General features: G+C 40.3%; 1 protein-coding gene across 4 annotated transcripts in view; it reads left to right on the plus strand.

The window, feature by feature from the left end:
- The window catches only part of TRMT9B (tRNA methyltransferase 9B (putative)), a 77,469-nt gene that overhangs the window by 35,632 nt on the left and 29,496 nt on the right, over positions 1 to 12,341 (plus strand). For 2 of the 4 annotated variants that reach the window (XM_009454832.4, XM_054656565.2), the window contains exon 1: positions 2,891 to 2,976. Coding sequence is in view for 1 of the 4 variants with exons in the window: in XM_009454827.4 (XP_009453102.1) it covers positions 2,779 to 2,945 (167 nt within the window). In the remaining 3 variants the exon portion in view is untranslated. Of the gene's footprint in view, positions 1 to 2,778; positions 2,977 to 12,341 lie in introns of those variants that run through there. The other 2 variants (XM_009454827.4, XM_009454830.5) reach the window with 2 other exon arrangements.

A 12,341-nucleotide genomic window follows, 5' to 3' on the forward strand; every position in this document is an offset into this window, starting at 1 on the left:
TGTTGTTATTAATTTATTGGCTTTGTGTCTTTCTTTTTGCATATGCTGTTTCATATGCCTGGAATCACCCACTTCTCCTTTTCACCTGGCTGACCCCACTCATCTTTTGAACTTCAGTTTAGGTGTCAGCCCCTTGAGGGAGCCTTCACTCCCCCTTCCCACTCCAGGCTGGATCAGTCGCCTATGTGCTCCTGTAGCACCGGTGCACACCCACATCATAACATTCTTCACACCAGATAAGGGGTATTGACATTGTGATTTTGAACACTGTAAGTGACCTAAAGGTCCATGATGTTTAATAATTTGCAATAACACAGAATGATTATTTTATAATGATTGTATGAATATATGATTACAGTATTAGTCCATTCTCAGGCTACTAATAAAGAGATACCCGAGACTGTGTAATTTATAAAGGAAAGAGGTTTAATTGACTCACAGTTCAGCATGGCTGGGGAGGCCTCAGGAAACTTACAATCATGAGTGGAAGGGGAAGCAAACATATCCTTCTTCACATGGTGGCAGCAAGGAGAAGTGCCAAGCAAAAGGGAAAAAATTCCCTTATAAAACCATCAGATCTCTTGCGAACTCACTCACTATCATGAGAACAGCATGAGGGTAACCACCCCTATGATTCAATTACCTCCCACCAGTTCCCTCCCATGATACATGGGGATTATGGGAACTGCAATTCAAGATGAGATTTGGGTGGGGACACAGCCAAACCATATCAATTCCATTATTTTGTAGATGATTATATCAAATAATCTTGATTCTTGGTATTAAATAAGGCAAGGCATGAGTTTGGGGAATCACATTAGCTCAGGATGTATCCATCCCAGAAGTAAAGTTCTACTGCACTTTAATTTTCTGTTTATTTGTATGCTTCAGATATTAAATTCTGGGGTCCTGAATGGGGTGAGAGCTGTTTTATCTGTATCCCTAGTGCCTTACATCTGCCAGAGATTCAGTTAATATTTGCTGAAAAGATGAATGTGTATTTTTAATTTAATACAGAAATTTTTTTTTTTTTTCCAAAAATCTGGCTTTGCCCCTGAGCCATGGTTTGAGGTGCTGACCCTCTTCCCAGGAAAATACACGCATGGCTCATTTCAGAAGGTTTAAGGTACAGACCTTGCCCTAGAAGATGGCCTTCTGTTTAGTCAAAGAGAAGAGAAAAAGAAATGTGTTTCTTTCAATACTAAATACGACTGATTTAATAAAAAGACTCTATTGGAATTCAACTCCTTTTAGATATATACGACCCCATTCTATCTTTGCCCAACAACTTCTTGGAGAAGGTGATATGATTCATGCACTTTAGACAGAGGCAAATTTGGATCCTAATTTAGGAAAATGAAGCAAAATCAGTCATATTTGTAGGTGTTTTGGGTGCCTGATTTGGGCATATAGACAAGCCTCCTGCCCAGGTAGCACACATATGCCTCCTACTTCTACACTAGCTACAATTCCTCTTCTCATTGGTACTCTTACTGACGGGGGCGTTGAAGACTTTGCCTTTGGTGGCTTATCTGAGGGGTCTAACACATTTAGGCACAAATGCCTGAAGGAAAGGCGCATAGACAACCACATTGTCTGATGACAGTCGACTGCCCAGGTCAGAGCCTGGCAGGGTAAGTCCGAACGGAGAGTCTCTAGCTTCACCCTGTCACAGGGACTCAGTTAGCAAACATCATGTCTCTTATAATTAAGGCAGGCTCTAAAATTGCATGAGGAAAGATAAGATGCTTTGGTAGCTCTTTCAAAATGCTTCTTAAACGCACTTCTAAAAAGTTAGCTTCTGTGGCTCTCAATGGCACAGATCATGTGCCTACATATGAGTGAGATGTAGCTGGGGTTAAAATCTATAGGCAAGTTCTGAAAACTACAGAGAAGTTTTCCAAAGCACATCCAGATCACTGATTCTTAAATAGGGGCCAGGACTAGGGTGGGGCTGGTGTAGGGGAATGTTGGGGGAAGCCACATGCATCTCTGAGTAGGAAACCCACACGCACCCTGCCATCGTGAGAATCACTGGGTGTAATAAGAAGTACAGTTTGTGGCAGTGTGGTGAACACACAAGTGATAAGGAAAATAGGAAAAATTGTTGCAGGCTGGGACTTAGTTTATGGTCCATTCACCCCACTTGCAGACAAGCAATTAGGGTCCAAGGTGTTATAGGATGGGCTTTTCCTATCACATCAGGCATCTCTCGAGATCTCATTGTATATCACAAGACCTCTATATTACAAAGTGGTTTTTGGTGCATTATTTTTTTAATAACTAAAAGCCTTTTGATGGGTTTCATGACAAACTCTTATGAAGAAGAAAAATGTGAACAATGATGAATAACTGTGAGTACTTATCAAATTGACAAGAAAGTAGCTGATAATATGGAAAATATTGAGCAGTCCAATTGTACTGGAATGATTTAGTACAATTTAGTAATATTGTCTTAGGTAGTATTTATTTAATTAAGCCCCTGGAATCAGAGATGACTCTCAATGTTAGCAATTTTCCCAGGAACAAGATGAAATCATTCAATTTAATTTTAGGAGAAAGTATTGTATGTTTTATAGAAAGCTTAGGAATTGATTTATTGGCCTATTGATTTGAACTGCTCTTATAATTCTGGCACACTCCACATATTAACAATTCTTTCTAATCCCTACTTGGCTGGATAATTTATGCATAGGTCAGGAAGTCAGCCTGGGCTGTAGCTGGCTCCATATACTTATCATGTGAAATGACATTTAGTATTTGTTTTCTTCCTGATAGGGCCTGTGCTTCCTTCAGAGACTCACACAAGTGGTTTATCATGAGAAGGACCGCACTATTTCATTTCACTCCTACAAGTTTTCATTTACGTTACACATTGAGAAAGTTATGAGAAGCAACTGTCACTCTCTGGAGGTGGAGACTGCCGTGATTCACAAAGACAAGAGGTAATTTTCCTGTAATCACAGGATGACTCAGGTTAGTAGCTTTCAGCCCTTCTGCAACTCACACACCATGAGGTGTTTTTAGCAATGTGCATATTTAGTGAACCTAATTTTTCCCAATCCCTATAATTTTAAATTTATGACAATGTGATATAAAGTAAGTTGGAATTTATTTTTGCATGAGGTGGAAAACAGTATTTGAAAGTAGTTGTACAGGGTATGTAAAAATTATAAGAACATATTTAGCATTTTTAGAAAGCAAAATACTTTTGTAGGACTTAAACATATTTTTAAATGAGATTTTTATCACACAAAAGTTTACAATATCATTTGTACTTGGAAATGATATATAGATGTTAAGTGTGAAGTTGCATGTATTAAAAAGTAAAATGAAAAAGCTATGCATTTTGTAATTAGGTCTTTTTTATAACGTCAGTTGTCTTTTAACTGTTCGGACCAACTTGCATTTTCACTTTAGAATTGTAGTTTAAGTGTGTCTTTGAAATTTAAAGCAGAATTTTATGCTCCCTCTTTTTTAATTCTGTGTCTTCTGTGGCATTTATAATAGGAGAGCCATTTCCAATATTTATATTTCTTTTTAGTTATGAAAAAGTGACCATCATATGCCTAGATTGTACCTATAATACAGACCTGGCTGGGTGCATTGGCTCATGCCTGTAATTCCAGCACTTTGGGAGGCCGAGGCAGGTGGATCACCTGAGGTCAGGAGTTCAAGACCAGCCTGGCCAACATGGTGACCCCGTCTCTAGTAAAAATGCACAACTTAGCCAGGCGTGGTGGTGGGCGCCTGTAAGCCCAACTACTCGGGAGGCTGGGTTAGGAGAATTGCTTGAACCCAGGAGGTGGAGGTTGCAGCAAGCCGAGATTGCGCCACTGCACTCCAGGCTGGGCAACAAGAGCAAGACTCTGTCTCAAAAACAACAACAACAATAGACCTCTGGGGCAGCAAATCAGAAAACACAAAATAAAACTGGAAAAGCTCAGTCTTGCTTTCCTCCAAGTGCCCATTGACTCACAGCTGGCTCTTTAGGAGTTATAACCAAAGAGTCAAGGACCAGCTTGTACAGAGTAAAGTATTGTTGTTTTGCAGAGGGAGCTAAGAAACAGCTCCTTGATTCATTGGCTCTACAATTAATTATTGAGTGATGCTCTGTGTTCTGCACTATCCTAGGCTCTATAATGTACAGATGAGACATATATAGAGATATATAAAAACATCACATTTCCATCTCTGCCGTCCAAAAACTTATAATCTAGTTGGGAACATATACAGAGTTGAGAGTCCATGACAATATCCAGAAAAATGCCCTAAGAGTGATAGAGATAATAAATTTGCAGTGTATAGAAGTCCTGGGGCTAGGCACAGTGGCTCACACCTGTAATTCTAGCTCTTTGGGAGGCCTGGGTAGACAGTGCAGTGGTTCACCATCAGAGGAAATGCGATAGGAGGTGTAGTTTTTAGACTTGGGCATATTGTCTCTGAGGTATCTGAGGGACAAGAAACTTAGATGGTCATGAAGCTCAGGAGAACTTCATTTAAACAGCATCATTGACTGGGCACAGTGGCTCATGCTTGCAATCCCAGCACTTTGAGAGGCCGGGATAGGCAGATCACCTGAGCTCAGGAGTTTGAGACCAGCCTGGGCAACATGGTGAAAACCCATCTCTACTAAAATACAAAAAAAGAAAAAAAAAAGCCAGGTGTGACGGTGTGCACCTGTGGTCCTGTGGTCCCAGCTACTCAGGAGGCTGAGGCAGGAGAATTGCTTGAATCTGGGAGGCAGAGGTTGCAGTGAGCAGAGATCGTGCCACTGCACTCCAGCCTAGGAGACAGAGCAAGACTCCATCTCCAAAAAGTAAAAACTAAAAATAAGTCCTGGAATGGATGATTTTTATCTGTAGTTACCCATAAATCCTTTATGCAGGAGGAAGAAACTGTGCTAGACTTCGCAGACCAGTAGATTTTGGCAGGAGGAAGTGATAGGAGAGCATTGCTCGTGAGAGAGAATAGACTGCTGGCTTCAGCAAAGACCTGAATAAGGTCCTGAGCAAGTACCTCTCGGGAAGAAGTGAGTAGATTTGTGTGGATACAGCTGAGAGTTTGAGGTACTGTCGTTCCACGATATAAGACTGCAAAGTGGACTGGACCAGGTCAGGGAGGGTTTTCATGACAGACTGAGGAGTGCAGGTGCTATCCCATAGGCAGCAGAGGTCCCCTGAAGGGCTTTCAAGAAGGAGTGAATATTATCCAATGAGGTTGTATAGAAAAATTAACCCTGCACTGCCATGAAATAGAGATTCTAACCAACTTTCCTTGAATTCATAGAAGGAAAATCATGAATCGTAGCCAGCAAACCAGGAATGGCACATGTGCTATGTGGTTTACGCAGTTACCTTTTACTATAGGAATGTATTGTGTCTCCAGCCAAGTGGACATTAACAGAGAAGGTTGTGTTGCCAACTCCCATCTTTATGAATATATTAGAGGGGATAGATGTGGGGGGTGCAGAGACAGCAAGAGGAACAGACAGACCAGTTAGACTAGCTGAGATACTAGGGGATGGCAGTACAAACAGAAAGACAGAAAGGGGGCAAAGGTGCCAGCACTGTGACAACTTTGATCTTCTAGGCTGGCATTCCAATAGCACATTGCTATCTCAGCAGATTCTTTTGCTTCAATCAGAGTCCCTTCATCCATTTGTGATGAGTCCTGTTGGCAACCCTAGGGGCCATGGTACATCTCTTTCACTGTGGCCCCCACTGGGGTACATGCTGTGGTTGTGAAGAAGCATTCAAGTTTGTAATACTTTAGTCCTTTGGCTATACATGTCAAAATCAACTAAAGCAAGAAGGAGGATTTGTTGGGAGTGCCTAAGTAGCTGGCACAATAAAAGGAACTGCTGCAAACTAAACCTCGGGAAAGTTACAACTTGGGATGAGGCACGAGGATCTTTTCTTCAGGGCTGAGCCATCAGCAGTTCTGCTCCAACCTCTTGTCAATTTCCCGGGCGAGGGAGAATAACTGTCCGAGATTGGATCATGTGCCCACCCCACTGCCACTGTCAATGTGCCTGGCAGGCCTCAGTGACACTTGGAGTCTGAGAGAGGTGCAGTTCCCCAAAGGAATAGAGGATAAACAGAGGCTTTTAAAAGTATTTTAATCTCTAAAACGTCTGTGACTGCAAATAGTGGTCATATGTGTGTGCATGGTCTCAGGCTTGGGAACGGATCAGATATTCCCCAGAATCTTAGATCTCCAAAATTACTTTTCACTGCTACCTCTGATGGACCCTCTGCTCTTTCAAACTAATGTTTTGAAAAAAATAAAACTTTTTTATTTTTTAAGAAGATACTGATATTGACTAGAAAGTATTGACTAGGCAATACCTTCATGCCTGCATGCCTCTAGCTGCATGGATTAAGTGTCTTTTCTCTTTCTCCCTTTCCTTTCTTCCCTTCGGTAGCGCTCAGCTCTTCAAACACATCAAGTGCCCGGAGGTGACTTAATTTATGCGTCTTAGCTATGTTGGAATTCTCAAGTTTGCTACTTTCCCTGAAAAGCAGGCTAAGAGGACCTTAAAAGCAGAGTGTCTTGTCCACCTTTGGGGAACCCTTGAATAGATTCTTCTTGCAAGTGCAATTTAAATGACAAGAAACGAACATTTTCTTTTTTTTATTTGAGACGGAGTTTCGCTCCTGTTGTCCCGGCTGGAGTGCAGTGGCGCGATCTCGGCTCACTGCAACCTCCGCCTTTCGGGTTCAAGCAATTCTCCTGCCTCAGCCTCCTGAGTAGCTAGGATTATAGGCATGCACCACCATGCCCGGCTAATATTTGTATTTTTAGTAGAGACGGGGTTTCTCCGTGTTGGTCAGGCTGGTCTCGAACTCTCGACCTCAGGTGATCCACTCGCCTCGGCCTCCAAAAGTGCTGGGATTACAGGCGTGAGCCACCGCGCCTGGCTGAAAAGAACATTTTCAAATCTTGCCTACGCTTCTAGGCTGAGTTCCAAGGCGCAGCTCCCGACTTCTCATGCATTCGTTTGAAGATGTGTCAGTTTACACACACAGAGGGCTCACTGAAAATTTCCCTTTTTAATAATTTCCTAATACTGTGGAATGAACATAATAAACTGCAACACAATACAACTCTAGACTTTCTAGAGCAAGAATTGTTAACCTTTGGCATTATTTTGGGTTTTAGTTTCTTAACACAAAGCTTCAAGCAAGTTTCAGCTGCAGTTAGAAGCAGTCAAAATGTAATTTCCATTAGTGATAAATGTGTAAAAAGTTATATGAGCAGTTGATATTTGATTATATAAATCTAGTTTGAGTGCTAATTGGAGTAGATGTAAACAAATTTATACAAAATTATATATTTTTTACCTTTTCTTTTCTCTGTTCTTTATACATATTAAGTCATAGCTCTTAGCTCTTTGTCTGCTTTCCTTATTCTCCATTTCTGACTTTCTTTGCACTAACATATATGAACCGCATGATAATCATTCAATACATATATTAATTTCCCCGTTTCTTCTCCTTGCACTTCCCCTGGTTTCTTTCTTCTTTTCCTTGTCATTCTGTCTTGATCCTTTTCTTGATTTTTATAAAGAAAACTTTACTGATACATATGTTTGTCTTCTTTGTGTTGTTTTTGTTTTGGGTTTGGTTTTTTGGGAGGGAACACTGATTCGTCTATTAGTTGTGTATGTTTCGGGAGATTAACCATCCAGATACCAATTAGGCCCAAGTCATTACTGTCTTAGGTTCTAAGGCTTTTAAATATTATAACATTTTTCAGAAAGATTTTATTCTCTGCAGACTAAAAAGCTCAGCAGATTTTTCCAATAACTGCACATATAAAGAGCCACATAAACAGTAGACTAAATATCACAGATGATCCACATGAGAGTAATAAATGAGGACACTAGTTTGTCCATACATTTTTCATAAGGTACTGAAATAACTGAAAATTGTCTTAACGAGTAACAGTAACCATGAAACAGCAAGATAATTAGAGAATGAAGGTAAGCAGCAATAGCAACCACCTGCTGCTACAAGCTGAGGATCACGTAGCCTCCTTCCTGGACCTTTACACAATTTATGTTCCCATCTATTTATTGAGATCAGTAATCCTCATACATTATTATAGTTGTGCTACTTGGAAGCTGTGGCTGGCACAATTCATCCTTAATTTCACTTTGAGTTATTGAGTAAAGCTATTCAATGTGTAATAAGATCACAAATATAAGGTAGGTAAAATGAATTTCCTTCCTCTCATCATACTGATGAGTCACTTACCTGCTGCCCTAACTGAAACAACTTCTTTACTGGGAGCAAATGGACTCTATTCTTGGCTGGTTACTGGATAATCTGGCATTGGACATTATCTCATTTAAGTTACTTATTTCTTCAGTTAGATTTCTTCTGAGCCAAAACTCTCTCAGCAGTTTCTGTATATACTATGACATAATCTTATTGAATGGGGATACTGCTTTGACATTTCACCTGATCTTTGAACCCAGTGATCTCCAGTTTCTAGCTGCCCGGAAGGCACTGACTGGATGGCATTCATCCCTCATGGGAATGGCAGAACACAGATGAGAGAGGATACTCTGCTCAGTTTGAAGTTCTAACATGGTTTAAAGTACATAACAAGGCAACTGCCTCAAAGCAAAAGGGGGTTTTAATTGAAATATACATGGACCAAAGTGCATATATCATAAATGTACAAATAAATGAATGAATTTTTCATAACCTGAGCGACCTCATGTAACCCGAGCCCAGATCAAGAAACAGAACATTATCAGCACCCCAGGACCACCTCCCAACCCCCAGTGCTCCCTGCCAGCTGCTACCCCAGGCAGCCTCTATCCCACTTCTAATGGCCCACATTTGTTTTATCTGTTTTTGTACCTTCTTTATTTTATTTTATTTTATTTTATTTTTTATTTTCTTTGATCTATCTATGGGCTCATGTTTTTGTACTTTCCATAATCAGAATCCAACAGTGTGTATTCTTTTGTGGACTTCCCTTTTAATATGATATTTATGGAATTTATATCATTTGGATGTTTGTCCCCTCCAAATCTCATGTTAAAATGTGACCCCCAATGTTGGAGGTGGGGACCTCTGGGAGGTGTTCGGGTTATGGGGGTGGATCCCTCAGGAATGGCTTGGCATCCTCCTTATGGTAATGGGTGAGTTCTTGCTCTATCAGTTCACATGACAGCTGGTTGTTTAAAGGAGCCTGGCATCTCCTCCCCTCTCTCTTGCTCCCTCTCTGACCTTGTGACACACGTGCTCCTCAGTCACCTTCCACCATGAGTAACAGCTTCCTGAGGCCTCACCAGGATCCAAGCAGATGCTGGTGCCATGCTTGTACAGCCTGCAGAACCATGAACAAAACAAACTGCTTGTCCTTATAAATTACCCAGGCTCAGGAGTTCCTTTACAGCAACACAAAATGGACTAATATAGGGATTGATCCATATAGTCGCATATGGTTGCAAACTTTCATTCTTTTAACTCTGGTAGCATTTCATTCTATGAATATACCACAATTTATTTGATCATTTTACTGATGATGGTCACATGTGCAGTTTCCAGATTTGTGCTACTTCGAAGAGTGCTTCTTTGGATATTCTAGCATATGTCTTTTGGTGAATATGGGTGTTCATTTCTTTCGGATATATGTATATACCTTTAAGGGTGGGGTTGCTGGGCCATAGGCTATGCATATGTTTAGCTTTAGTTGTTGCTGTCAGGCGGTTTTCCAAACAGACTGAAACAATTCACATTTCTTCCAGTGGTGTATTAGAACTCACCGATTCCATGTTTTCACCAACACTAGATATTCTTTGTGTTTTTCATTTTACCCATTCTTTTGTATAGGTGGTGGGATCCCATTGTGGCTTAAATTTGCAGTTCCCTGATACTAGTGAAGTTAAGCCCCTTTGTGTGTGTTTCCTGCCCGTCTCCTGACCATTATGAAGCGTCTGTTAAAGTCTCTCGCCCATTTTTCAATTGTGTTGTCTTCTATTACTTTGTGATTTGTAAGAATTGTTTATATTCTGGATACTACTCAATTGTCAGCTGTATGTACTATGAATACTTCTTCACACTCTGGGTTGAATTTTCCCTCTCTTCATGGTGTCTTCATTTTAATATAGTCTACTTTATTTTTCCTCTTATGGTTAGCACTTTATATGACGCTTTGTAAGAAATTTTAACTTACTCCAAGGTCATGAGGATGTTCTGTATTTTCCTCTAAAAGCTTTATTGTTCTATATGATAGAAAGAGGTTTTAATTCATAAATGTATGTCAGTATTTGGAGACAGAACTGTTCTAAAGCCACGTGTGTTTTCCATAGAGCTAAAACATAGAGGACTCACTACAGGCAAAAGTGTGGTAAAGAAAGAAACTCAAGATAGAGGTAATAGAAGTTCCCATCACAAACAAATGAGAAATCCCTTCTGATGACAGGGCTAAGTGCTTATAGCCTATTACCCTGGTCTCTGTGCTAACTTCTTAGGAGGAGCAGGTATAAAAAGCACCCTCTTGAGGACATTTAGTTATAGCACCTCCTCCCTGGTGACAAGGAGCCACTCTTGGGGACAAAACAAAGCCTTCTTTCTCAGAGTTCACTAGATTTCTGTGGGTCAAGTACAGAGTCTCATCTCCTTGATGAGACAGTAGAAAAACCTTTTCCCCGGAAGCCTTTTCAGTTCCTCAGAATATTTTTACTCTTTGCCTCTGGGTGTGAATATGTGCGTAGCTTTCCAGTGATCATCAAGAAGTTGGAAAAACTTGGGAAAAAACCTTTTTACTTTTACTTGTCGACACATCAAATACTCAAAGTTGCCTTTGAAATTGTGGCTGTTGGATATATATGTTAATGTCCACCTCTCTATCCCTGTTTCTTTACCCAGAAACATGGCATTTAGAAAGATTTTTCAGGGGCTGGGCGCAGTGGCTCACGCCTGTAATCCTAGCACTTTGGTAGGCCAAGGCGGGTGGATCATGAGGTCAGATGTTCAAGACCAGCCTGACCAACAGGGTGAAACCCCGTCTCTAGTAAAAATACAAAAATTAGCCAGGCATGGTGGTACGTGCCTGTAATCCCAGCTACTCAGGAGGCTGAGGCAGGAGAATTGCTTGAACCTGGGAGGCAGAGGTTGCAGTGAGCCAAGATCATGCCATTGCACTCCAGCCTGGGTGACAGAGGGAGACTCCATCTCAAAAAAAAAAAAAAAAGAAAAAAAAAGAAAGATTGTTCAGGGTGGGAGAAGATGGGAGGGGTGATTTATTGGGGGAAGGATATGTTCATTATCTTGAGTGTCTTGATGGTTTCACATATACATACACACATACGCACACACATATGTATGTAAAAACATCAAATTATATACTTTAAATATATGCAGTTTGTTATATGTCAATTATACCTAAATAAAACTGTTAAAATATGATTTAAATATTTAAAAGAAATATTGTTTAATTGGCTAGAGTTCCATCATTCATGAATTCACTAAACGTATTTAGACCTATTACATTTAGGGCCAGTGCTAGATATTATGGGCTAACTAAAGATGGGTATGAAATCTTGTTTCTTTTTTAGAAGTTCAGAATCTAGTAGAAATACTTAAGCCATTATAATACTTTACAGCACATGACATATTTCAAGTGCTGTGGAATTAGGGAGTGTGGAGGTTATATTTCTTTGAGAAGGTGGAGAAGACTGTAGGTAGAAGTTGCCACTTGGCTCACAATATTAAGTTCAAAAAAGTAGGATGCAAAACTGTGTCCAGTTTTCTCTCAATTTTATTATAATATATCTCTACGAGAAAGAAAACTTTTCATCTTTATGAAGAAAAAAGGGGGAAACTTATATGGTAACAAGTTGTCATCTAATAAAAACTGATGTATACTTTTTACTTTTTCATGATCTAGATATTCTGCAGTTCATATGATGAACTGAGCTTTTTATTCCTTTTGGTGGGTGGGATTAGAATACCCATGATATCTCTCCATCAAGAGTTCTGAGGGACCCAGGCTGATACCTCCAGGACAAGGAACATTTCATTGCAGAGATAAGGGATAGGGAACTTGGAAAGCAACACAGTGGGGTAATCCTGATCTTTTCAGATGACATTTATGCCATAGCAGGTCACATAGGGTTTACCTGAATTCAAGTAGGTAGAAAAATATTAGCCTAATCACATGCCCAGGGCAGGAAGACTAAACATTTGTGACTTCTCAGTAGAACCCTGTTGCTAGTAGCAGGAATTGCCAATGTCTTTCTCTTTGTTTTTCTACCCTTTGGAAACATGCCAGGCCACTAACTCTCCTGTTAGTTTTCTGTCACTTTCTGTCCTCTC

The sequence above is a fragment of the Pan troglodytes genome, chromosome 7, assembly GCF_028858775.2.
Source record: "Pan troglodytes isolate AG18354 chromosome 7, NHGRI_mPanTro3-v2.0_pri, whole genome shotgun sequence".
Lineage (NCBI taxonomy): Eukaryota > Metazoa > Chordata > Mammalia > Primates > Hominidae > Pan > Pan troglodytes.